General features: G+C 40.0%; 4 protein-coding genes across 5 annotated transcripts; 3 read left to right on the top strand and 1 right to left on the bottom strand.

Annotated features, from left to right (window-relative positions):
* The first annotated feature begins 1 nt into the window (after position 1).
* On the top strand, positions 2–17,607 carry kpna3 (karyopherin alpha 3 (importin alpha 4)). 2 transcript variants are annotated; one of them, XM_079463279.1, is made up of 17 exons: positions 2–447; positions 4,700–4,744; positions 8,314–8,403; positions 8,506–8,535; positions 8,658–8,710; positions 8,814–8,909; positions 9,581–9,666; positions 9,766–9,852; positions 10,000–10,169; positions 13,258–13,302; positions 13,504–13,635; positions 13,774–13,902; positions 14,033–14,137; positions 14,271–14,342; positions 14,422–14,584; positions 14,673–14,767; positions 14,847–17,607. In XM_079463279.1, the coding sequence occupies exons 1-17, from the start codon at positions 379–381 to the stop codon at positions 14,943–14,945; spliced, it is 1,566 nt and encodes a 521-aa protein (XP_079319405.1). In that variant the 5' UTR covers positions 2–378; the 3' UTR covers positions 14,946–17,607. The 2 variants fall into 2 exon arrangements, with proteins under 2 accessions (XP_079319405.1, XP_079319404.1); XM_079463278.1 differs by having other exon boundaries at positions 305–447; positions 9,581–9,667; positions 9,761–9,852.
* Positions 17,608–18,042: 435 nt separating this feature from the next.
* Positions 18,043–20,138, top strand: ebpl (EBP like). Its single transcript, XM_079463024.1, has 4 exons — positions 18,043–18,361; positions 18,443–18,512; positions 19,212–19,350; positions 19,487–20,138. The coding sequence occupies exons 1-4, from the start codon at positions 18,182–18,184 to the stop codon at positions 19,719–19,721; spliced, it is 624 nt and encodes a 207-aa protein (XP_079319150.1). The 5' UTR covers positions 18,043–18,181; the 3' UTR covers positions 19,722–20,138.
* Positions 20,112–21,265, bottom strand: arl11 (ADP-ribosylation factor-like 11). Its single transcript, XM_079463025.1, has one exon. The coding sequence runs from the start codon at positions 21,058–21,060 to the stop codon at positions 20,530–20,532; it is 531 nt and encodes a 176-aa protein (XP_079319151.1). The 5' UTR covers positions 21,061–21,265; the 3' UTR covers positions 20,112–20,529.
* A 306-nt stretch (positions 21,266–21,571) lies between these two features.
* On the top strand, positions 21,572–27,650 carry rcbtb1 (regulator of chromosome condensation (RCC1) and BTB (POZ) domain containing protein 1). The gene is made up of 12 exons (XM_079463019.1): positions 21,572–21,728; positions 22,416–22,621; positions 22,713–22,863; positions 23,128–23,294; positions 23,924–24,082; positions 24,217–24,324; positions 24,615–24,757; positions 25,305–25,495; positions 25,618–25,744; positions 25,871–26,022; positions 26,117–26,247; positions 26,465–27,650. Exons 2-12 carry the CDS (start codon positions 22,496–22,498, stop codon positions 26,603–26,605), a joined length of 1,596 nt encoding a protein of 531 aa, XP_079319145.1. The 5' UTR covers positions 21,572–21,728; positions 22,416–22,495; the 3' UTR covers positions 26,606–27,650.
* The last annotated feature ends 133 nt before the right edge of the window (positions 27,651–27,783 follow it).

Raw genomic sequence — 27,783 nt, 5'->3', positions numbered from 1 at the left:
TACGGACGTTGATGAAAATGAACAGATCCACTGAAAAACACACAGCCAGCTTTAAGATACTCCAGTGTGAAAGCCTTTCATCTTTAATGCAGAAACTACCGCCTTAAATCGCAAAAAGTACCCTAATGTTGATTAACTTAAACAAAAAATAATGATAATAACTTCGTTATCAACAAAATAACTTTAATTAAAATTATTTTTATTACAGAAACCATACAGCGTTCGAATTGTGTAGCTCCTCCCTTTCTTATCCCGTCTCGTCTGCTCCCTTCCGCCCCGGTTCTATGGTGCACAGACCGTCTAGTGCCCCCACACCCTCCTCCCAGAGCGGAGCTCCGTACGTCGGTCGGGACTACAGACGCACACACATACACAGCCATGGCCGAAAACGCCGGCTTGGAAAACCATCGCATTAAGAGCTTCAAAAACAAGGGTCGAGATGTGGAGGTGAGTCCGTGGAAGACTTTAGACTTTCTGTTTTTGCTTTACGGGTTCGCTCCCGTGTCTGTGCGGTTTTAACGGGTTTGTTGGGTCGGATCGAAGCGGGTGCTAGTGAACCTAGCAGCGGCAGCATTATGCGGAGCGGGCGCGGCCTACACGGGCCTCTTCAACACCATTTCCCTTCATTTTTCAACAGCTCGTGGAGGCCTTGTGCTAATGTAACACGTTATTTAATAATGTAATGTAAAAAGTGCTTTGTGTGTATGCTCGGTACGGTTGATCGTCGGTTTCTTATCAGTGTAATTTACGTCAGGAACATGTACATGTATCGTGCTAGCATGTATGCTAACAGGTTAGCAGGCGACAAATTCACCGTCTCTCGTTTAACAAGTTAGTTTGAATGCATTTCTTTTCAAGTACAGTTGTACATTTTATGCATGTAAGGTGAACTAGCTGTACATTCATTAAGTAGTATAAGAAAACAACGCGTGAAGTTAAAAATATGCGACTGAGACAGGTGTATTAACACAGGCGTAAGGAAGCTGCCTAAAATTGAACTGGTGACCGACCAGTCATAGATACCAAAACATCTGACCAGTCTATCGCTTGACTAGTTGCTCCAGTATAACACAGCCTGGTATATCTGATTTCAGTGAACCCGTTTAGAGATCATACTTGATTGTAGTGTTGTAACCAAGTTGATAAGATGTCGATTTAAAACCTCGGCTGCTTTAACACGTCCTGCCATACCATAGTTTCCAAAGCCTTATTCTGTGACTCAATTCTGATGAACCCGAATGAAAAGTCCCGCTGTAGTCTGCGTCAAGGCGACCTAAAAATACCAAGCAAGGTTGTGGCGTAAGGAGATGGATTATATAATCATACCACAACATCTGTAACCAAATACAAGCAGACATCAGCCTGACACATGTAGCTGTCTGTATATCCAACACACCGGACAGCCGTAATGAGCTCCATGCCTTCATCTAGATGTACACACTCAAGGATGCTAAAATCACATTTCTAATGAACCCCATTGCTACCAGACATCATTATCATCATCTGATGTGGGCTCGTCGGCGTAACCCCCAAGGCCTACCTCAAGATTAATGGTGTGAAGTGAGTGAGACTGCAGGGTGCTGGTGTGACTCAGCCTTCAGACACACATGGCTTTGGATGCAGCCAGCAAAGCCGTCGCCATTCTACAGCTATTCTGAGAATTTGCAAAGCAGATTCGGATTTCCCATGTTGTGCTCCTGAGGGCAAAGGGCTTGAGCGTGGTGGCTCAGCTGACCCGTGTGGCGTGGTTGTATTTGATGTCATGAACTGGGGACTCATGGAAACTTCTTCTCTTTAGCTGTTGGATTCTGTTCCTATTTTATCATTTTAGCTAGGTTGTGAAGGATAGTGACAGATGTTTTAATGTGAGGATTATGTTAATGGCTTCGAACAACATGGCATACTCTTGATTCTTTCACCCTGTCGTCACCGATTGGGTCAAAAGAGTTCAAGATATTCAAATATTTGCATGTGGAATTCGAAAGAGATTTGCGATTGGATTGCATCAAGTTCCCTCTGCTCAGTCGACATCCTGCTGTGGCTCATACCAGATGTTTTCGTCCAAGTATCTTTTTAGTTTTACGTTTACATATTTTGCAGATGCTTTGATAAAAAATGTCTTAGTACGTGCGTTTCACCGGATTAAAACTAAAGAATGTGTGCACGCATTGCTAACAAAGCGCATGCAGTTTCACTTACTGTGTTCACGTTTAGGGCAGGGAACGCCGCTCTCTCTATTAGTTTCAAACGATCTCCAAATCCAGCGTTCTATCCCCCGTTTATATAACATTCATCACCCAAATGCAGTAAACATACAAACACAGCTGAACTTTGTGAACGTAGTTCTCTCCTGCACTCAAGTGAAAGTGAGTTGTGCGCATGCTCCTTCTCCCGCTCTCCTTGGTTGATGCATGGGCGTAACGATTTTTCATGTTCGAAAAAAACTTTGAGAAACCTGTACGAACACCGGGAGAGTGTATCATGCACAGAAATACTACGTCATATGTCTAACTCGTTTAACATTGTGAATAAGTCAGAATGCATAAAACATAGCTGCAGGGCCGCTTTAAGCACCAGGAACTCTTTGCATATAGTTTGTCTTTAAAAATGAAGTCGTTGCTTATTATATAGATTGGTCTGAGCCATCAAGCCTGATGCTATTGGACGTCCGTAGCTTTGTGGTCAACCTATTTATTAGCACGTCAAAGACCTAACAGAAGTAAGACCATGCTGGCAACAAGACAAGCACATGCACACACACTGTGTCATTATGTTGATCTTAAGAGTGCCAAGCTGTCATGTCAACTGAAGTTCTTCCTCTCAGCTTCGTCCTCCCGTCAGTCTGCTGTGACTCGTACGTTATCTTAAGTATTTATTTCACATGTCTTGCTAACAAGCACAGATCATTTTTTTGTGAATACAGGAATTCATACAGATTTTGTTTGTTTTTTACAATTGATATTACAAGAATTCATACAGATTTTGTTTGTTTTTTACAATTGATATTACAAGATTAACGCATGTGCTTCATAGCATCAAGTTGGAACAATTTGGCCTAAATAAACAGTGTAGTGCAGTCAGATGTTTAAAGAAATAAATGTTTGTCTAATTTTGTCTCTTTGCTTTACTTGATCATACTCTCTTTTGCCACCCCTCCATGGCCTTTGCATTGCATAAGGCACACTCTGGGTTTGCTGTAACATGAACTGGGATGCCCAGTCACAAGATCAAATCTGATCTGTCCCACCGTCCCCACCACATCGCTGGCTGCGGTTTTTTTTATGGGCCTTTTCTTCTTGAGTGTCTTTAATGTGTTATAAGTTGCCCATTGGTATGATTTGACTTAGACCGACCAAACGTATACGCAAGTAAGGTGGGCGTACCTGTCACTACAATTGCTTTGGAACCTGAGGTTCCAAATATGGTAAGAGGCGTTACATTTTTCCGTCACACGCTTGCAGTATCTGACCAATCACTACGCACTGGTTAACTGGCCAATCATAGCACGCCTCGCTTAATAATAAAAAGAAATTAAAAACATGTAATGAAAAGTGTATTCACGATACCGCGCATCTAAAACAAACGATAATATTAGTTTTAGCCGTGTCATATGACCCCTTTAAGTTCCCACCTTTAAATTATGAAGCAGATAGTTGGACCATGTACTGTGTTCTGTTGAACAAGTTGTATCGTCTGGAGCAAATGTATGTTCCGTTAGGTGTTAGGTGGAAGATGTCTGCTAGAAAAACTGGAAAATGTGGTTGTCTGAATGAAATCCTTGCAGGAATGAGTGGCAGCTGGGATGAAATGTCACCATGGTTACCATGCTTGGTTGCCTCTCTGTTCTGTTGGAGTGGTCAGGCCTTATTTGCCATCAGTGTCACATTTTTAGTCGCACTGTTACAGCCTGTTCGTTGTTAAGTGTCGCCATTGGCATAAACTATTAAACTTGAGCACCCAACTCATCCTGCACAAATTGACATCAATGATACCTCAATATAAATAAATACCACATAGCAATCACTTTAAAATGTTATTTATTGTCTTCATAAAGTACTGATGTATTTGAAGAATATATGAAGTAAGTATTTCTGATGCCCATCCATTTCTTAAATAGGTTTCAATTTGATGTATTTGCCATTAATTCAATCATTTTACAATAATTTTTCAGTTGGTACCACTGAAAGCTCATCCCCGTGAAGAATATGGAAAAAAATTATATAGTATGATTGCAAACTTGGACCATTTCAATTCTGTCATTGTGCATTGCATTAAAGAATATGAACATGCAGTCATTTATCATAGTGCCATTTATTGTTTTCTATATTTATCATCAGAGATGCACTGAAATATCTGCCAATAATCTGTATTTCACACCCACGGCTATCGGTTGATGGATTAAAAACAGGCGATGATCAGGGCCAATATATTCTGTCAATCAAAAGAGGACGGGAAAATGTAATGAGTGTGTGCTCTGTATATAGATATATACATATAATGTGTGCTCTGTATATTGATATTCAATATTATTAGTCATTACATAAATTAATAACATAATTCTTTAGATGTCAATCTGTAGATATCACTCTGAATAATCTCTTTTTTTCATAATTTTGCAATTTCTTCTGTTTTCCACATTGTAAAATTGTGCTCTCAGTTATACTAAAGGCTAACGAAACAATTTCTCTTGTTTTTTCAGACGATGCGAAGACATCGTAATGAAGTGACGGTAGAACTGAGAAAGGTAAGTGTCAGTGAATTCCCTTCATGTGTAGTCTTTTTTTTGATGAATTAGCTTTTGGTTTTAAAGCGAAAGTGAACTTCAGGACATCCATTGTGATGCAATGCATGTGATTGGCAAAGACCAGCAATAGAGCACACTTGAGGATGCACTTCTTCACATTTCATGTTTTACATTCCTAAAATATGAGCAAGGTTTCCTGCACAAACCCTGTCTGTGGCTTCTAAATTGATTCCCAGATCATTTCTGATCAGGAATTTAGTTTTTGACTAGTTACTTATACCATGTCCATACTAGACACATTTCATTTAAAACAACAGGTTCAAGACTTTCTAATTTATAATCCATTGCAGCTTGTTGCGTATTGCTCTAAATAACACGGACAAGATACATTTTCTATTGCGTTGCAATGTCTCGTCTGGTGTAGATTCTGTGTTGCGAATCACTCGGAGTCGTTATTCTTGAGACATAAATCAGTGTATGTTTGCACAGCTGGTCTTTTGTCACACTTAAATGTCATATCATAAACTGTTTACTAATAATAAAGTTTTGAGTTCTGAAACTCTTATAGTTCTCCTACAGTAGTGATCTCATATATCAGGGAAAGTTAATTTCTCAATTTAGAAATTCATGTTAACTTACGGGTATTATAGCAAGTGGTATAAAAATGTATTTATTTGTAAAAGTCTGTGTGACCTTTTTCTGCGGAACACACAAAAAATGTTTTGTATAATTTTGGTAACCAAACAATGGGGTCCCCGATAAAAAAAGTCTTCTTTTGTGTTCTGCAAAACAAGGTTGTACAGATTAGAAATGACGAGGGTGGGTAAAACGATGACAGAATTTTCATATTTGGGTGTACTATCCTTTTAAAAAAACAACTCATTATTGCATTTATGCCATCTCTGATTCATATATTGACAACAAATTTTTCTGTTAAAAATATTTCTTCAAAAGTACCTAAAGAATTACGATTTCCAAGTCAATACTTTTCCCATTTCCATTCTGACCCACCTTTTGATCAGACTCTTAATGTCCATTTAAGCATGTGCAGTAAAATGTTGTGTGAAAGAGAGATGATGAGATTGTGTGGGCACATCGCTGCAGGAAATGGAGGAGCATCTGTAGCTTAAATATGGCCTAAGCACAGCGCTCTCTGGAGTCTCTCCCTGCATTACTGTCGACTTAAGCAGGTGGTGAAAGATGGCACGCAAGCTTGTGCGGATAAAGGATTTCCCTCTCACGATTTTATATTATTAGATGTGTATACACGGCTTGTCCAGTGCATTGTAAAAAAGATTGTGAGCCGTTTCTGTTGGAGATCTGGTCTGTGCTTGCAGTATTTGGGTCACGGCATCAGTAGTCACTGGGCCCCTGACGGGCTGTACCCCAACCCAAGGTTTGTCACGAGGGGTTTCCCTCACCACATATCTTAACATATTTGTGGCTCTCAGTATCTGTTATAAAGCCTGTTACAAATGGCAGCTTGATAAAGCAGCACATCCTCACCAGAAACAAAGCTGCCCGCAGCTACTACAGAATCCCAGACAATCAGGACAAATGGAAAGCAGCGTGCTTTGTTTTTCGTAGCCTGAGCGGGATGAAATCTGCTTCTGTTGTTTAATCTGCCGGGCCAGATTTGATGTGGAGCAGGAGCCTGGATGTTGTTTGTCCGTTCTGTGCTGGATTGGGTGACACAGCATGTCCTGTCCATATTAGGTGGTTAGGCCAGAGGAATCAGACACAGTGTTTCTAAGTGTGTGTGTGGGTGCATGAGACGCTTTGCATTCCTGATCGTACTAACATTTGGGTCACATACTGCTTACCCTCACTTCATTTTTTACGCTTGGAATTTTCTTTGGCTAAGTTAACTGAGCATGTTTTTGTATGCTATTCTGCAAGTTTTTTATGAAATGTTCAAGATCAAGACAGCTACGTGAGGTTTTTAAAGGGTCAGTATTCTGGTTAAAGGGATAGTTCACCCAAAAGTAAAAATGGTCATCATTTTCGCCCTTATGTCATTTCAAACCTGTATGATTGACTTTCTTCTGCAGAACACAAAAGAAGATATTTTGAAAGATAAATGTTGAAGATATTTAGGTTAATACCATTAAACCTTTTAAAGCATCTGCACGCAAACAAGAAATAAAATAAATATTTAGTAATGGCTGATACAGAACTTGAAAAGTGACGGTATGGATATTCAGATCGGCTTTCACGGCACAGAGGAGAAGCACAGTGCAAGCCGACTGCTTTTTATATTCACAAAAAGCTTCTCAAACTATGTTTTTACTCCAAAACGCATGGTCGCCTGATACGGTTTTATCATGCTAAAACGGCTTAAACGCATTGTAAAAATGTTTTCTTTAAAGAGATACTTAACGCAAAAATGAATTCTGTTATCATTTACTCCCCCTCTTTGGTGCAAGATCAAGATATTTGAAGATATCTGCTAAATATAATCAACATAAATGTCCCTGGGTGCACGTGATGTGTACATCTTAGTTATGTAGATGGCACGCGCTGCTCAATTGAAAGTACAAAAATAGGCGGATGGTTTGAATGGTTCCTTCTGTCTCATGGTGCGAATGGAACGAAGTCAAGCTGGGTGAAAACCTGTCATCCGGTGGTGACTGGACTGGACTGTTGTTGCTTGTCAGGGGCAGAGTCTTTTCTGTATTTATTTAGACTCGGCGCAGGAGAGCGACGTATTTTCCTACACGTGCTCTCTGTCTGCTGGTGGGAGTGTGCTGCTTACCTGTGTATGTGCGCGCATGTGTCTGTATGTGAGCATCGGGGCGGAACTCGAAATGTAGAGACAGAAATTAAATGCTGCCGTGTAAATAAGATAAATACCATAATGCTATTTAATTTGTTCAATAAAAGAACAAGGTATAGACATGATTTGGAGGAAAGGGAACCCTAAATGCACTTCTCTTTCGATATGCTATATTGACAAAAAAAATTAACATGACCTTCAGGGAGGGCGGGGCGCCCCCCTAAGGTAACGGTAGGGGAAACACTGGGTATTACTAAAAAAGATCAGAAAATACCAGATTCAAATGGTTAAATAAAGAGTCGAGTGAGTAGAGGATGACAGAATTTTCCCAATGGTTGGGTAAACTATTCCTTTAAAAACAGAAAATACATGGATTTAGGTGGTTTATTTGTATATATTGTACTTGTATTACAAAAATGTTTTACATGAAAAAAATGAATTACAGTACAGACTATAAAATGCATAAACTTAGTTTACAAAGTTTTGTGTCTGCCAATAAAAATGTTTTTCATGAAAACTGGAATATGTCCTGCGCAGTCAGCAGAAACGTGCAACATTCAGGTGATGTGCTTGATGTTTTCCCATGGAAACTTAAAACTCAATACAAGGCAACTGCTGGGACATTTTAAACGTACACATGAAAGTTAAACTCAAACTGCAATAACTTGAGATTCACGTAAGAAACCTATATATATATACACACACACACACAAACAAACAAACCATAGCCTATTTTATATAATCTTATCTCATGATTATTATGATAGAACCTAATTGTAAACATTTTTTACAGAACAAAAGAGACGAACATCTCCTGAAGAAACGAAACGTTCCACAGGAAGAGAGTCTGGAAGACTCGGATGTTGATTCTGACTTCAAAGGGGTAAGAGGCTTTCATCTGATTGATTGTTTATTTGGATCTCCATATGCTTCATGTTTCCTTTGATTGTTTTTAAACCTTTCTTGTCTCTCCATTTCTCTTTAGCAAAATGTAACGCTAGATGCCATCTTACAGGTAAAGTGTTAATGTGCATTTATGTTAGAAGGTTGTGTTGACAGCGTTCTTTTCACAATGTGCACGTTAATGTGATCGATCCCTTCCTCCCATTGTTCTCAGTCTTTCCTCTTTCTCTTCAGAACGCCACCAGTGACAACGCAGTGGTGCAGCTCAGTGCTGTGCAGGCAGCCAGGTAAAGTGACATTTTATCTTTGAGATGCGCAGCTGGTTTGTTCTCCGCTTACTTGTGTGTCTGACTTCCTGGAGTGATGTATTGTTTTTTTCTTCTGTTGCAGAAAATTGCTCTCGAGTGATAGAAATCCCCCCATAGACGACTTGATAAAATGTGGAATCCTTCCGATCTTAGTCAAATGCCTGGAGAGGGATGACAAGTGAGTGCTTACATACTTCACTGAGGGAGAAAGTGAAGTGTTTATAGCTGAATTAAATGGAGCTCACTTAATTATCGTAAACTGCAAATTGCGTCGCCGTTAATGAAGTCATCTTAAATCGAAGTGAATTAGGAGATTGAGGCAGAAAGGGTTGGTGGAGGAAGTATAACCTTCGCACTCTTCCTCTCGACATATATACTGTATTACCTGGGATCGGGAACCTTTTTTAACCAAAGAGCCATTTTTCTAGTTTTAGTTGATTCATTTTTGCAAAAGAGCCACTGCAGAAACTACATTGATTGATATATATATATATATGGCTCCAAAAAAAAAATTCCCAGAACAATATATTTATCTGGTAATATCTCAAATAGCTGAATTAGTCATGAATATTATTTGTTTTAAAGGTGTGGGCACCCATTGCATCACATCAGTCGCTTACTAATCCACGAGTCAGAATTTTGGTCACGTTGGACTTGAAATGAGTCGAGAATGGTTATCGTAAACAAAATGTAAAAAATTCACATTTGTTTTGTCTACAAGAATCCTGTAAGCTGTTGTGTTTAGAGTTCAGAAGTTAATTTTGAGTCTACAAAGGCTCTGAACGGACTGTTGTTTACATCGCTCGCATATCGTCTGATCTCACGTTTTTATCTTTCTGTCGCTGTCAGTCCTTCATTGCAGTTCGAAGCTGCCTGGGCTTTGACCAACATTGCATCAGGGACATCTGCGCAGACACAAGCAGTGGTCAAATCCAGTAAGTCGTCTGTTTTAGATGTCATCGGCTTCTGCTGGTTGTATATTTGGCAGTTCTACGCATACTTAAATTGCTTCGTTTCTCCTTTTAACGGCGTAGATGCTGTCCCGTTGTTTTTGAGACTCCTTCACTCTCCCCATCAAAATGTGTGCGAGCAGGCCGTGTGGGCACTGGGCAACATCATCGGTAACGTTTTCTTTTATCACTTCTAAAAGTTACATTTGATTTCCCGATCAAAGTCAAATTGAAATGTTAAAATGTTTAATATCTATGAGACCGTTACCGTTTTTCAGACCAAAACACATATGTTTGTGTGTTATGGGTCTCGTGCAGGTGATGGGCCTCAGTGTCGAGATTACGTCATCTCTCTTGGCGTGGTCAAACCCCTTTTGTCATTTATTAATCCCTCCATCCCCATAACCTTCTTGAGAAACGTTACCTGGGTCATTGTCAACCTGTGCCGAAACAAAGACCCGCCTCCACCCATGGAAACAGTACAAGAGGTGAGAGGCAGATTGTGAGTTTGTAGGTGCAGTTGATAACAAATGTCTATCTGTGCCTTAAATTGATGGATAAAAAACATGGTAAATATTAAGCTAATATTGTGGCTGTTAATATTAATGTTCAAAAATTATAACCGAATAATAAACCCTTTCTGAGGAAATATCAAAATAAAAACCAAGATCGAATATTGCATATCAACTTATTTTTCCTCAGTGTACTGAAGTGTTATTAAAGTGATAGTTCACTCAAAAATGAAAATTCTGTAATCATTTACTCACCCTCAGGTTGTTCCAAAGCTGTATACATTTTGTTCTGTTGAATACAAAGAAAGAAATTTGAAAGAATGTCAGTAACCAAACAGCTCTCATCCCCCATTTACGGCCATAGTAGGGAAAATAAATACCATGGGAGTCAATGGGGGGTGAGTAGGGCTGTGACGATATACAGTCAGGTCCATAAATATTGGGACATCGACACAATTCTAATCTTTTTGGCTCTATACACCACCACAATGGATTTGAAATTAAACGAACAAGATGTGCTTTAACTGCAGCTTTAATTTGAGGGTATTTACATCCAAATCAGGTGAACGGTGTAGGAATTACAACAGTTTGTATATGTGCCTCCCACTTTTTAAGGGACCAAAAGAAATGGGACAATTGTCTGCTTAGCTGTTCCATGGGCAAGTGTGTGTTATTCCCTCATTCTCCCATTTACAAGGAGCAGATAAAAGGTCCAGAGTTCTTTTCATGTGTGCTATTTGCATTTGGAAACTGTTGCTGTCAACTCTCAATATGACATCTAAAGAGCTGTCACTATCAGTGAAGCAAGCCATCATTAGGCTGAAAAAACAAAACAAACTATCAGAGAGATAGCAAAAGCTTTAGGTGTGGCCAAATCAACTGTTTGGAACATCCTTAAAAAGAAAGAACTCACCGGTGAGCTCAGCAACACCAGAAGACCCGGAAGACCACGGAAAACAACTGTGGTGGATGACCGAAGAATTATTTCCCTGGTGAAGAAAACACCCTTCATAACAGTTGGCCAGATCAAGAACACTCTCCAGGAGGTTGGTGTATGTGTGTCAAAGTCAACAAGAGAAGGCTTCACCAGGGTATATACAGAGGGTTTACCACAAGATGTAAACCATTGATGAGCCTCAAAAACAGGAAGGCCAGATTAGAGTTTGCCAAACAACATCTAAAAAAGTCTTCACAGTTCTGGAACAACATCCTATGGACCGATGAGACCAAGATCAACTTGTACCAGAGTGATGGGAAGAGAAAAGTAGGGAGAAGGAAAGGAACTGCTCATGATCCAAAGCATACCACCTCATCAGTGAAGCATTGTGGTGGTAGTGTCATGGCGTGGGCATGTATGGCTGCCAATGGAACTGGTTCTCTTGTATTTATTGATGATGTGACTGTTGACAAAAGCAGCAGGATGAATTCTGAAGTTTTTCGGGCAATATTATCTGCTCATATTCTGCCAAATGCTTCAGAACTCATTGGATGGCGCTTCACAGTGCAGATGGACAATGACCCGAAGCATACTGCGAAAGCAACCAAAGAGTTTTTTAAGGGAAATAAGTGGAATGTTACGCAATGGCTAAGTCAATCACCTGACCTGAATCCGATTGAGCAGGCATTTCACTTGTTGAAGACAAAACTGAAGGGAAAATGCTCCATGAACAAGCAGGAACTGAAGACAGTTGCAGTAGAGGCCTGACAGAGCATCACCAGGGATGAAACCCAGTGTCTGGTGATGTCTATGTGTTCCAGACTTCAGGCTGTATTTGACTGCAAAGGATTTGCAACAAAGTATTCAAAAGTGAAAGTTTGATTTATGATTGTTAATCTGTCCCATTACTTTTGGTCCCTTAAAAAGTGGGAGGCACTTACACAAACTGTTGTAATTCCTACACCGTTCACCTGATTTGGATGTAAATACCCTCAAATTAAAGCTAAAAGTCTTCAGTTAAAGCACATCTTGTTCGTTTAATTTCAAATCCATTGTGGTGGTGTATAGAGCCAAAAAGATTAGAATTGTGTCAATGTCCCAATATTTATGGACCTGACTGTATATCTCGATTCACACTAATTATATCTGTCTAGGTCGATTCTGAAATTGGTTTTGTGCACAGGCACAGCTCTTCTGTGAACCATGCCATGTTGATCTAAAATCACTATGAGATTGAATAGTTTATAACGTGCATTTGAAAAACCAACATTAATCAAACATCATCATTATAAATATACTTAATAATCATGAAAAAACCTGAAAAGGTTTGAAGAACAGTGGTAGAATATGACCGTTGGCATTTCCTGGAACTATGGCTGTGTCTCTTTTCGGAAGGCTGCGTTTTACGGAGGTCTTTTTTGAAGTCTGCTTCGTCATCGTTTTATAAAAGCAGGTAGGACACTCTTCATAGCAACGTGGTACTTCCTGTTTCCTTTCGCCAGTATGTCCTACGTAGTAAGTCTCGTTTAATTCGAAGTTGAGAATCATCCTTATACTGCATCCTTTAGAGGATGATACCTCTGGAGGACACAAGGACGAAACAAGACAAGGATTATGCGTGTAAATAGTTCTTCTTTCTCCCATACTTGGAGTTTCTGCACGAGAGTGCCCTCTGGCTTTCGGATGTGGCGGCATCTGTTTGCTTACTGACATCCTTCCATATATTTTGTTGTGTTCAACAGAACAAAATGTATACAGGTTTTGGAACAATCTGAGGGTGAGTAAATGACCGAATTTTTCTTTTTGGGTGAACTATCGCTTTAAATATCTTTATTTTGCATCTGCCTTGTCAGGTTCTGATATGATACTGTGGAATACGAATGCCAATATTTTCTGTTTTGCTTGTTTTTGGCTCTGTTCATGTCTGTGATCTGGTGTAGATTTGAGCTGAAAGGAACATATTGCGCACACGATTACATGGTGTGTGTGTTTGGAACGTTTGAACAACTGTTTTATGGCGGGTCTTATAAATATTCAGCAAATTTCATGTACATGTGGTTAATGTTTCTCGTTGAACTGAATCAAATGTTTTGCTAAAGTCTGTGTGTATGTCTCTTTCTCTCATAGATTCTTCCTGCCCTTTGTGTACTCATATATCATACAGATATAAATGTAAGTAGATTGCGTAGTACATCTAATTTTGCAATCTGTAACTTGTTTTGTTTGAAAAATTAAGAAAACGTTGCCGTTATAACAGCATTTAGATCTCAAGCACACCTATGATAAAATGTGCTTCTTAAAATGGGAACTCTCAGAGTATGAAATTTAAACCGCCACCCCCTTCTCCGTCTTTAATTCATGCTGTCTTTCTAGATTCTGGTAGACACAGTGTGGGCTCTGTCATATCTGACGGACGGAGGAAACGAGCAGATTCAGATGGTTATAGACTCGGGTGTCGTCCCCTTCCTCGTCCCGCTGCTCAGCCACCAAGAGGTCAAAGTTCAGGTAAATGGCTTGCAGAAATACACTTATGTGGTTTTAGATGCATACAGGACACAATTATACGCAATGTGTAGATGAATCCGTTTTTAATCAGTTTTGTCAAGGCGCGCTGTGACACAAATTTGTGTGTCATCTGTTCAGACTGCAGCGCTGAGAGCGGTTGGCAACATCGTCACAGGGACGGATGAGCAGACTCAGGTGGTGCTCAACTGTGACGTCCTCTCTCACTTTCAGAACCTGCTCACGCACCCCAAAGAGAAGATCAACAAGGTGAGACAGAGATGCGCATCCCTTTAAATATCTTGTGTGAGAATGAACGTTAACAAGCTCCCCAGGCCCAAATTAAGCCAGATGGATCATGTGTAGGGTACATCTGTGATGTGTCTGCTCTTCCCTGTAGGAGGCAGTGTGGTTCCTGTCCAATATAACCGCAGGAAACCAGCAGCAGGTGCAGGCAGTAATAGATGCTGGTCTCATACCCATGATCATTCACCAGCTTGCCAAGGTAAATGCGATACACATGCTCATCTTTTCGAAGCTGTAGTGCACCGCAGGTAAAGCTTGTGAATGAAATAACTGATATAAATTTATTGTTAAGATCTCTGAATAAGTCTGATATTTTTTTGTTTTTCCAACAGGGGGATTTTGGAACACAGAAGGAGGCTGCATGGGCCATCAGTAACTTGACAATAAGTGGAAGGAAGGATCAGGTATGCAACGTTAGAAATAAATGTCCTGTTTTTGGGTCTGTTCCTTCCCCCTCATTGGTTATCATGCTGCGATTAAAAGGTGGAGTACTTGGTGCAACAAAACGTGATCCCACCTTTCTGCAACCTGCTGTCGGTGAAAGACTCTCAGGTGGTTCAGGTGGTTCTCGATGGACTGAAAAACATCCTCATTATGGCTGGGGAGGAAGCCAGCACGATTGCAGAGATCATTGAAGAGTGTGGAGGTACGTTAGTAGTCCTGTTCAAAATTCAAAGCACCTATTGGTTTTGTTACTACAATAATCTTACTTTTGTTTTGTTTTGTTTTTTTAGGATTGGAAAAAATCGAGAACCTACAGCAGCACGAGAATGAGGACATCTATAAACTCGCATTTGAAATCATTGATCAGTACTTTTCGGGAGATGATGTGAGTTTGAAACCTTTGAAATTGCTTTTTTACGTGAATGGGGAGATTGGTTCGTCAACTTTATTTTGTCTGCCTCTAGATTGATGAGGACCCCAGCCTGATTCCGGAACCCACCCAGGGAGGCACGTTTAACTTCGATCCAGCCTCCAACCTGCAAACCAAGGAGTTCAAGTTCTAGTCCTCCAGAACGTTGAGCTCGAGAACATGGTGGGTTTCCCAGCTGCTCCTCAACCCCCTGTCACTTACTGACCCATCATCAACCAACCACTCACTAACCAGAAAAACCAATAAATCACCACGCTCCGAAATACATTTACACAGAAGATAAAACGCACTGAAGGATCCGAGTTCCTGTCTGAAATGCCACTCGACAATGAATGGATCTCAACAACCTCGAAACTAAGAACAAGCCTTGTTCATTGAACTGCAGATGCCAAAAAAATGAATAAAAATATTTTGCTCTTTTTTTCACTCACTCGCACACATAGGTGAGCATGAAAAGTAATAGGAACTTCTGTCGTCGTACCAGCCATCATATCAGCCAAGGAAGATGAAAAAAAGAGATCATCTTGAAATTTAAAGGCAGGGATTTTTCTTTTGTTTTCCAGGAGATTCCTTCCTCTTGACACGTTGTGTTCTGGTGTTCGTAGTTTCAGACCGACACCCAGCTCAATATGTCCAGCTTCTGTGTTAAGCCATTCTGTCCCCCCTCCCCTATTTATCCGAGGTCTATGAACTAGCCCATAGTGGGTTATTCCATGGAAAATTATTGAAATGGGGGAAGGGGATGTCTCTCTAAGTATGTGGTGTGCATAAAGGACTTCAATTACAGCCACCGATTCTTGCTTTTCATCACAAAATCCTGAAGTTGTGGATGACTATTTACGAAACACTGAAGATAACAAAGACGTCGCATCACAAACTTTGAATCTCATCCGAGACAGTCGAGCACCTTTATTTACAGAGTTCTGCAGCAAAAGTGTTGTGGACATTCGTTGCGCTGATCTTTTTGGTTTGCGATTTGGAATATCAGACATTTCGGGAGGAACATGTATGTTTGTCATTCAGTGGAAGAATTCGTCAATTTGGCCAGGACTTTTAAAGGGGCGCCCCAACCTTTCGGAGTTCTTAGAGATAATCTAACATTTCTTCTCATGAAGGGTGCTCTGGCAGCGCTCCATATTCTGGATTCATCTTCTCGACTTCCTGTCTGTAACTGTAGTAATAAGTTCATCGGGATAACCCACAATTTTGATCCAGTTGGAAGATATTTTCACTAAATCAGTACATTTCAGCACTCAGTAGTTAAAACAGTGGGAAACTGCAACAGTGATTGGATTGTGAATTCTTTTTTTCGTTTCGATCGGTGGAGCTTCCGCTTTTGCAGTTTTTCAGTCTCTCGCACATTTTTGGGTTTTCCCGTTTTATTGCTTAATGTATGTGGAGAGCGACGTTCGCTTCATTTTGACTATACAAGCAATGGGAAATGGAGAACCACGACATTGCGGTTCCTTTTTTGTTGGATTTTAATCTCATTTCATTTGCTACAAAACTTAATTGTACCAACTAAAAATAAAAGTATATTTCTTGTGTAGGTATATAATGAAAAGCTACCACACTTAGGTCCTCTAGACACTGTTGGGACGCTACAGAACAATAATAACTTTGTGATTTACAGCCAATAGGGGTAATTATTATTTTTTTGTTTTAACTTTAGTTTTGTGATGGCATATGATTGCCATTATTTGGAAAATGGGCTTTCTTACTGTTGTGACTGGACAATGTTTTTGTTGGTTCTTTTTTTCCTGTGCATTAACTTGTAAAGGGATGTACGGGAAAAAATCGCATTTGGACTTAAGCAGTTGTGCTAGGGCCGCAGACTGCTGAAAAGAAAGTAAGGAAGCTAAAGGCAGCCCTTATAAATTAGCCGTTTATTGTCGAACAAAAAGAGAAAAAAACAGGTTTGAACTTATCTAGTCAACTAGAAAACGAGCCACTTTAAAGATGTTTTGTCTTGTATCGCATAAATTGATACAAGCTTATCGCTTGTTGCAAGATTTTTACTTGCCGAAGAAAAAAAATGTGTATGTTTAAAAGAAAAAGACAGCGACAGATCGCATTTTGGCCTCTAATTGTTTGTATGTTTTTATAAATTTTAGAACTGAATTTCTCTTTAAGGTGGCTCATCAGTATTTTTTTTCAACTCTTGTGCATATTAAAGATAAAGAATGAGTTGAAAGTCATTGTGCCTTTTGTTTTTCATTTCAAAGCAACTTAAAAAAGGTTCATAATACCTGCCACGTTGCATTGGAGCTGCTTACAATACGGGGTCTCTTGGGTGTTACGTCTGCCTATCTCTGGACATTACGATGAGACGCACTTAAATTCTCCTCTAGTCTGCTGGCTGACTTGTAATTGATCCCTTACATTCTGCTCCATTCACATTCTTTTCATATGGATCGCAATTACCCACGATTCTCTACCTATACAATCTCCCTCCTCACCTTTCAATGGCCTCACATCTCTCACTCATCACTCCCTCAGGACGTGCTTTATGTATTGATGAACCTAACCAAAATAAACTTGCTGTTAGCCATCCTTTTATTGCACTCTTATGTTTGACCTTCTGATACGCTTGTGTCTGTTCTCTTTTGTCTGTTACCCTTTACTCCTCTTCCTTCGTCTGGCCATCTAACTCGTCTCTTTCTATTCTGAGTTCCTCCTCTGTCTCAGAAACGTTTTTTTTGTGGTGCCTTGAAATGTGTAATGATTTATTTATTGCTAAAATAAATGCAATGCTATTCACATCAGTGCATCCACGCGGATGCCCATGGGGACATAATGCCAGTGTTTACAGATGTGATGTTTATTTATATTTGGGGACATTTTCTTTAGTAACCTTAAACTTAATTACAATTGGAATGTTTTGCATACTTTGTCAATTTTAATAGGTAACCACTCACCTTAACATAAGTTACAAAAATGAAACCTTAAAACGCTTTTTATATTTTTATACTTAATATATATTATATATTTTAAACTTTCATAAGTTTCATCGGACGCATGCACCTGGCCTGAAGCTAACTTCCGGTCTGTGTTTGTTTATAATATAGCAACATACTTTGTTTAGTTTACATTCATATTTCCATGGTTTTACTACATATATCATGACTTAACTATGGAATAGTGTACATTTGTGGTTTAACTACAAGTTCTCTGAATTCTTTTAAACAGAATTTCGCAAGTTTTGGCGCTAAAATGTTCTCGCAGTCTGTGACGCGGACTGTCGAAAGTGGAGAGAGCGCAGCGCGAGCCTATGGTCGCAGAGTTCTGCTGTTAGAACGATGGGCGGAGCCTGCAGCTGTCACTCACTACAGCTATACATTGCATTGCGAGTTATAAAAGTATATAATAATGGCAGGATCCGGTGAACCGGCACTTTTCAATAAAGTCACTGTGTATTCTCTCCTCGCGTGTGTGGGCCAGTTTGCCGTCGGATACGTGTTTGCGCAAAAGTGGGGGAACAAATGTTCGGCTGCTGATAGATGGGTCCTCGTGTGGCTGTTTTACGACGCAATAGTTCATTTTACTCTGGTAAGTGCAAATATCCTCTAAAATATATTTTGGTGGCATGCTATCTTGCTAACAACAGCATGCTCGCTTATTATCGTGTAGGAGGGACCCTTCGTGTACATGTCACTGGTGGGAAATGTGGCAACTTCTGACAACGTGTTTGCGGAGTTGTGTGAGTAAGAAGTTTGATTTATTTTGTTTTGTACGTACAGTATATACAACTCTAACGATGCATACGAGCTATATATCAGTGTAATAGTCCGTTTTATGGCGACTTTCCCTGCTAGAAGATGATAGAAGGTTGACAGCCAATCAAAATCCGTTTGAAGCACTCGCGCAGCTTTTATAGACATAACATTATCGCATGTTAATGCAATTACTAATATATTAACGTTATAGTTGGCTTTCATTTTTATTATTTTTTGTATGAGTGGGCCACTATTACACTGTATTAGGACGACACCTTGTGGCGTTTGTTAGTATGGTGTCCCTATTTTTATTATTATTTTTTTTTATATTCTTATCGTCCTTTTCGATTTTTTTTCATTGTTTTTAAATATCTTAAATGTTTAAAACTGTACCATCACACACTGTTTCACTTTTCTAAAAAAAGGTTATTAGGTTAATTCATTATTAATCATATTAGTTTGACTCTGTAACCCCAAAATCGTATTTGTGCGTATGCCTATTCATTCTTGGAGCATGATGGGACATTGCACCAGTTATCGTTAAAGTCAAGCGTCATATCCCAGGCCATACCATTATCAGCTTTATGATGGAAGTTATGGTGGAGTTGTTGAGCGATTAATCCTGGACACTTTGAGCCCGAATTGTCTCATGTATGTAATGTTGGGGTTTAAATACTTAACAGGGAAAGAATATGGCAAGGCGGATGAACGCTGGTTGTACTCGGACCCAACGATAGTATCTCTAGAGCTTCTGACGGTGGTTTTGGATGGCTCTTTGGCCCTGCTTCTGATCTACGCCATCATCAAAGACAAACACTACAGGTAAAATTGAAAACAGATTCGGGGTATTTGAAAAAAACTATTATTTTTCAATCAAATCTATTAACCAACCATTAGAAAAGTTTCACAACCTTCAACTTTGACATGTGCACTTGTGTAAACTTACTTTCTGAACCAGGCACTTCATTCAGATCACTCTATGTGTGTGCGAGTTGTATGGGGGCTGGATGACCTTCTGTCCAGACTGGTTAATCGGAAGCCCCAACCTGAACACCAACAACTGGCTGTACATGTGGGTCTACTTGGTGTTCTTCAACGGGATCTGGGTGGTGGTGCCTGCACTCCTTCTCTGGCAGTCATGGAGGGCTTTAGCGGATTTAAAAAGGACTCCATCAGTATCCAAACAAAAATAGATACTCAAATATAAAAAAACACCTTATCATTATTGCAGTTATATTAAGCTGTTCAGAGTTAAACAGATTAGGCTGTAGTTAATGTATTACGCATTTATTGCGTAAGCAAAAGACTAAGGCGTGGGTTTGCATAACCGTTGGTAAAGACAAATTTTAAACAATGGAAACACACACTGAACATTTGATTCATAGCCTCTTACTTTTTTGTACATTGTACATTCCCGCCGTATCACAATCAACATGAATACCGTCTGTAAGAGTAGCTTTTTAAACCTCTCTAGTATCGGTTTCCTTATCCGTTGAGAATGATTGAAATAAAACCAGTCATCAATGTTTTAACGTTTTGCTGCTCTTTAATGTAAGATTTATCATATTTAAACAAGAATAAAAGGTCCAATAAAGAAGCGCCTTGTTTTCATTTGTCTGAATAACAATTTGTTTGTCGAGTGAGTAGTCATATTACCAATCACAACATTACTAATATCACATCACTTTTGCTTGCCTCAGTGTTTGGCATCAGTTTGCATTGCTACATTGAAGTCTGCTCTATTTGGGAACACAAATAATTCATATAATGTGCTTATATTAACTTATAAAAGAGATGGTCAAGTCAAGAACATCAAGGGATATAAATAGACAATATGTAAAGCATAAACAAAACTGCCATTCCATTACATCCAGTCAAATATATTGTCTCCAAGTTTTAATATGACTATGATCAAACCTCCTGCCCTTAGTTTACAATCACATAGAAACAAACTGTCCAAATTAAAAACGTGTTTAAATCATGTTTGTTTCATCTGGCAGATCATGACTTTTTTAATAGTTTAGCTATAGAAATAAAGGCTTGCTGGAGTCCCAGTCCCTCAAGGGCGCTACAAGCTTGGACCTCCCACACCCGATCGATGTAACTGTCCAGATCCAACAATGTGGACACTTCTCTGATAGTCATGGAGTTTGCCATGTCCTTTTTGTTGGCCAGCACCATCAGAGGAACTCCTTTCAAGTGCTCATCGTTCAAGATCTTCTTTAGGGCTTTCTGAGCTTCCTCCATCCTGCCACGGTCACTGCTGTCCACCACGAAAACGAGAACCTTACATTCCTCCAGGTAGTACTTCCAATGGGACCTCATGGTCTTTTGTCCACCCACGTCCCATACGGTGAGGGACGTTTTCTTGTCCAGTTCTATCGTTGCGACATTAAAGCCCACAGTAGGCGACGTCTCCATCACGACACCTTGTTGCTGTCGAAAGAGCAAAGTAGATTTCCCGGCCGAATCCAAACCCATTAGGAGAACCCGAGGAAGTTTACTGAACTGTTTGGATTTAATGATTCCCATCCTGGTTTAATAAACGTGATGTCAACGCTGTCAGTCCGTATATCGTCTTCGTGAGGAACCGTACGCAGAATGACCAAGGTTAGCTGGGTGCAAGTGAAACTATTAGCTCAAGACTGACCGTGATCGAGTTTGCCCGCATTCTTGCACAGGTGTATCGACTTCTAAATGCTTAACTCCACCTTTTAATTAGTATGACAATGACAGAAGTGTCAACAGATGTCGCTGTTTCTGAGCATTTATAGAGCCATAGTTTTTTTATTCATTCAACGTTTCTAAACTCACGCGTCCGTGGTTTTGCAATTGACCTATGGATAATAAAATGTTAAAATAAGTAAATGCAAAAACAAACAAAATGTCCTTATATGTTTAATGTAATAATTGAGCAATTTATTTTATGGAATTCGTATCTTTCGGTTTCAAGTTTACGCCGCAGCGTTCACGCTAGTCGAATTCCTATGCCCCGCCTCTAACGTCCGCCGGCCAATCTGGGACGCGCGGGCGTTCTGTGATTGGACACACGGCAAGTCGTTCATGCAGCCTAAGCAACCGCAGGGATCAGGAAACAAGTGCCTCAGTTTCCTCACGCAGACGTGAACGCGCTTCCGCGAGAATACTGGATAACAAATATAAATGCGTGATGCGTGCTTTTAAACTCCCGTAGTCATCAGGTAGGTGTTTCCTTGATGAAAACCCCTTCTGGTATTTGGTTGCGTAACTTCATGTTGTGTCCTAATGCAGTGATGCTGTAGCTGTTAAGCTAACCGAGCTCTCCTGACTGCATTCAGTCGTTTGCTTTGGTTTACGCTTAGGTTATACTTATTATTTTGCTGCACAGATATGACAGAACCCCGATTATCTTCCTAAACTGAAAGCGATCATGTGCAAACATGAGGTACAACTAAAGGGAAACGTGGTGGGGGGGCGAATGCTGCCTGCCTTTAGTGCTTGTGTGTTTTCTGCTTATCATCATTCAGCAGTTCTTTACTCGTTCAAACACAAGAGCCTTGTTGTGTTATGTTAAAGCTGAACTGGGTGGCACGCAGTTTGCTGTGTGAATGTAACGTTAGTGGTATAAAATCAAGTGTGTTTGAACTTATTTAGTATCTTAAGTTATTTGTCATGTGCACGAGAGAAAAAGTGAAACCCTAAAGGCTAAAATACGCTACAAGACTCTTGCTCAGAAATTCTGTGCCAGTCTGCAGATTTGTGTTAGTGTGTTTCTATCTGAAACTTTAACAAAGTCTGCCAAATGCATAGTTAAAATCAGATTTGAAAAGTTTTGTAGTGTAATTGCTCAAAATTATGTTTAATATCTTTCCTTAAACTAACATTTCTTACATCTTTGTGTTTTATAGGCACAGACAAACGCACTGGAAGCACATTTTGGATCCCAGGCTTTAACCCCGCCCCTCACTTCATAACAAGGAGTGTTGCCATGGTGGATGTTAGTAAGTGGCCTCTCTTCACCCTGTTAAACACGCAGGAGATCGCCTCCGTACGTAAGGCATGCATCTTTGGAACATCTGCAAACGAGGCCGTTTTCATCACCCATGATGATGAAGTAAGCTACCTATAACATCTTACTGTATTTGTGTTTTGTCCGTAGAAGTTTTCATGCTTATTTTTGTACTATGCATCATCCTCCTGCACAGGTGCATGTTTTGGGTATGAACTGCAGTAATTGTCTTGGCACTGGAGACAGTCAAAGCACCATTGTCCCTAAAAAGCTAGACTGTCTCAGCGGAAAAAAGGTGGTCAGTCTGAGCTATGGCAGCGGACCACACGTTCTGCTGGTGACCGAAGGTGAGCTCATGCTTAATGGGATAGTTAACCCCTTGTTCAAAACCTGTATATGACTCTTTCTTCTGTGAAACGCAAAAGAATAAATGTCTCAATAGTTTTCTATACAACAGTAGTCGATGGGTCCAATGTTGTTTGGTACCCAATGCTCTTCAAAATATCTTCTTTGTTTTCTGCAGAACCCTGAGCTGAGAAGTCTGACCCAGTGAAGGATTATTTGGAGACGCTAATGTTTCATACAGTTTATTTTATTCCCTCTACTTACAGAGGGCGAGTTGTATGCGTGGGGGCATAATGGATACAGTCAGCTGGGCAATGGGACGACCAATCAAGGTGTTTCCCCTGTCCTGGTGTCTACTAACCTGCAGAACAAGAGGGTGACTGAGATTGCCTGTGGATCTCATCACTCTTTAGCTCTGACCCATGAGGGTGAGGTGAGACATGAAAACTATTTTGGTTCTACAATGTAGATAAACCTTTGCATTTATGTATTAAGAAGATGGCAAACAAGCCAGTCCTAGAACTCAAATTGATCTACTGGAATCTGAAAAATACACGCATCAAGCTGTTTATGAATACAGGCATTTTCTTCAGAATTACTTGTAGTTAAACCAATGGCTGCTCATGGAGATTCAGTTTCAGGATAGAGTTTTTAATGTGCTTTTTGTCACATGCTGATCCTTTAATGATTAAAGTTTAATCCAACCCAAATGCTTCTTGTTGTGTTCACCATTATTAATGTACAAAAAAAATCACTCCAGCAGTGGGTTAAATATGTAGGATTAAAGTTTGAACGCCCCTCGTTCTCTTTAGCAAGTTTAGTTACCCGCTTAGCCTTGCTGTGTTAGCTGTGGCGAGGGACATGTGACCTTGTTTGCTAAGCTGTGAGGGCTTTTGTTCTCACTGTGGCCAGATCAGCTCTGGCCTAACACTGCATGTCACTCCATGTGTTTGCTAATAATACAAATTCAGCGCCATTTAATGTTTATTATACAACATAGCTTTGGTAAAACAAATTGAGTATTCTGACATTTTACCAGTTACTAATTGTGAGTCATTCTAGGTGTTTGCATGGGGCTACAACAATTGTGGTCAGGTGGGTTCAGGGTCCACCGCCAACCAGCCAACGCCCCGCAAGGTGACCAACTGTCTCCAGAACAAAGTAATGGTCAGTATAGCCTGTGGACAGACATCCTCTATGGCTGTGGCGGACAATGGTGAGGTAAGAGATTGAATCAACCATCAACATCATTCTAATCGTCTAGTGTGTGTGTGTGTGTGTTTTTTTTTTTGGCATCATTCTGTATTTATCATGATTGCTTGGTTGCATGTTGGTGAAATGTGTGCCTGTTACAGGTTTACGGTTGGGGTTACAATGGAAACGGCCAGCTGGGGTTAGGCAACAATGGGAACCAGCTGACACCATGTCGCTTAGCTGCACTGCAAGGCCACTGTGTACTGCAGGTAAGATCAGGAAAAAGTTTGGGGGACAACATTTTGAGAAATGTCTCGGAGGGTTTGTTTCCCTACAGTGGAAGTCAATGGGGGCCAGTCTTTTTGGTTCGTATCTTTAAAATATTTTCTTTTGTGTTCTGGATGAAAATGATGCAGGTTTGAAATTACATGAGGGTGAGTAAATGATGAAAGAATGATCTCTTTAATGGTAATGACCCAAAAGTCATGGATCTAAGAAATCCAGATTGTATCACGGTGTGCTCTTCACGTTAATGTGTGAATTGTTGTCTCTGTCTTAGATTGCCTCAGGTTACGCTCATACTTTAGCACTGACAGATGAAGGCCTGTTATTTGCATGGGGTGCCAACACGTACGGTCAACTGGGCACTGGCAACAAGAGCAATCAGCTTAGCCCCGTCCAAGTCATGACTGAGAAAGAAAGGTGAGGGAATGAGCAGATCAAATCTTTTCTATGGCATTTGAATGAAAATCGCAAACTTTGTAACTTTTTGACCTCCCTATTTTACACAACTATTTTTGAAGGTCCCCAACTCACAATTTCTACTTAATAAATAATTGCATAACTATAAAGGTTTATTTTAGCAAAAGATGTACAACATTGTAGATCTTGTCTGTGCCATTGTTAGTCTGGAATTGTTGCGAGAGATTTCCTGGTGGTGTAGTGGGAGTTTCCTGTAAGTTATCCTGTTTTGAGTTTCTGAGCAAGCAGTTGCTTGATCGCTCCCTATGTAGGAACAGTCCAGTTATTTGTCCTTTTTTGAGTTTGGGTTTATAGTTAAATATGAGAACAGCCAATTATAAGATCTTGGTTGTTGTTTTGTTGACTTGTACCCCACCCCATCCTTTTGACATTTTCTCCCCTTATTCCCATTTAGTACCGCTTCCTTATATCCTTACTCATGTCCCCCATCTTGACCTTATTTCATGCTTCCTAATGTTATCGCTCCACCTCGGTCTTGTTTTACCAGGATCGTAGAGATAGCCGCCTGCCATTCAACGCACACCTCTGCGGCGAAGACCCAGAGCGGTCAGGTGTACATGTGGGGCCAGTGCCGCGGACAGCCCATCATACTACCACACCTCACGCACTTCACCAGCACGGATGACGTGTTCGCCTGCTTCGCCACGCCCTCTGTGATGTGGCGGCTGCTAACCATGGGTGACTTTGTGTTGTCATCTGTCATTGTTAGATGATTAAGATAATGTATAAATGTGCATGTGATCAGAAAACAATGTGTTCTAAACGTTGTTATGTAACTGTACTGTGTTTGTTTCTATCAGAGCATGAAGACTTCCTTACTGTGGCCCAGTCCCTTAAAAAAGAATTTGACAATCCAGAGACGGCTGACCTTAAATTCAGCATCGACGGAAAGTACATCCACGTCCATAAAGCTGTCCTGAAAATCAGGTGATGTTCAACAAAGTTTAGTTCCGTCTGGTTTAAAGATTTCCGTTACATGATTAGATGTCTCAAGGCTCTCTTGTTCTGGCTAAGTTGTATTTTTTATCTTTATTTAACGTTCCCTCATCTCAGGTGTGAGCACTTCAGATCAATGTTCCAGTCTCATTGGAATGAAGATGTGAAAGAAGTGATTGAAATCGACCAGTTCTCTTACCCAGTGTACCGTTCTTTCCTGGAGTTCCTTTACACAGACAGTGTGGATCTTCCTCCGGAGGACGCCATAGGTGGGTTCAGCACTTTAAGTCCACCAAATACTGAAGCTGTAACAAACATTGGATATTTGCGTTAAAAATAATTGGATCTGTCTGTCTTTCACAGGATTGCTAGACCTGGCAACCTCGTACTGTGAAAACCGTTTGAAAAAGTTATGTCAGCATATCATCAAGCGAGGCATCACGGTGGAGAATGCTTTCTCCCTGCTGTCTGCTGCCATCAGATATGACGCTGAGGTAACGCGACTCCACCCTGGGGGCGTGGCTTACTAGAACGTATTGCAAAGACCTGTTTTACTGACTCTTCACCAATCCTTCAAAATCTTTTTGATTGTTTGCCTCGGATCACATATTCATTCATTGTAATGACGTTAATGGATGATATTGATTGATTATTGTTGATATCGCTTTTCCTTTCTTGCTCATTCACGTTCCTGCTTTCTGTCATCCGAAGGATCTAGAGGAGTTCTGTTTTAAATTCTGTGTCAACCACTTGACCGAGGTCACACAGACAACTGCCTTCTGGCAAGTCGACGGCAACATGCTGAAGGAGTTTATCTGCCGAGCCAGCCGCTGCGGAGCCTTCAAAAACTGACACCTAGCATTAATCCTTCTGTTACCCATCTTGACAGACAGAGGGCACTGTTACAAAAGATTTCCTTTCAAGGTCCGTTACAATAGCCTTTTAAGATGGATCAATGTTTGTGTTAATCACAGTATGGTGGAGGAAAGTGCAACGCTTTGTGACTCACAGACCGATTGGCCTTACAAGGTTTAGTAGGGTTAGGGTTAAAACCACATCTCTCTGACAAATCAGGGCACCTTCCTGCAATGGGTTTCATTTTAATATGATCTGTGAGTAGAGATAGAAACAGAATGTTACTGTTAAAGTTAAAATGTTTCGCTAAAGGCGAAGTCGCTGCTGATGGTTGTAGTATTTGTATAAAACACTACAAGTATGGAGGGAGTTTATAACTTGTATTACTTAGACATACACCACTGAAACACATACATTTTTTTATCTTTTACATTTATTGAGGGGTGTTGTAAGTTATAAATTAAATTTATATTTTTCTTGATATGATGCAGTGCATCAAATATAGTGTTTTCTTTATATTAAATATGCTGATGTTATGTTAATAAATAAAAAATATAAGTTTACTTGCTTAACGTTGGTCTGGGCATTGCAGGTTTTAACCTTTGGACTGTTTGCTATTGCTTGGTTTAGGAACACAGCTGACTTGGCTTTGGAGTATTAAAACAGCGTGTAGAACAGTTATGTACAACTTATTAAACACAAGCAGTCTAATGTTTAAAGTTTTCTAACATAAGAGTATTATTTGTAGTTGCACTTATAAAGCTGTAATTGTTTTGAAGGGGTTGTTCATATAGGATCTCTATGCTTAGATGGCAACGTTTTGATGGGTGTGAAATGTAATCCCATCATATAAATGCCTGTAGTTTGCTTTTCTGTTACATATTAACCAGCTATATTTAATTTGTCATGTACATATTGTACAGTTTTTGCATTAGTTTTGTAAGACAACCTGCACACAGCGTGTGCCACAGTTTCTCTTGTATGTAACAAAAAGCATGTTTGCTTAAAGATAAATAAAACTTTTCTCATATGTTGCTTCAGTACTTTTTTAGTATTCTTTTTGGATGTATGCTAGTAAATGGTTTATTTGTTAGTGATATCATATTTAAATTGTACATTTAGTGTATTTTTGAGTGTATTTAAAAAAATGTGTTAATACATGTAGCACTTTTTTA

The sequence above is a fragment of the Barbatula barbatula genome, assembly GCF_947034865.1.
Source record: "Barbatula barbatula genome assembly, chromosome: 8".
Classification (NCBI taxonomy): Eukaryota; Metazoa; Chordata; class Actinopteri; order Cypriniformes; family Nemacheilidae; genus Barbatula; species Barbatula barbatula.
The sequence above is the reverse complement of the archived record's forward strand: the minus strand, read 5'-3'. Positions and strand labels throughout refer to the sequence as shown.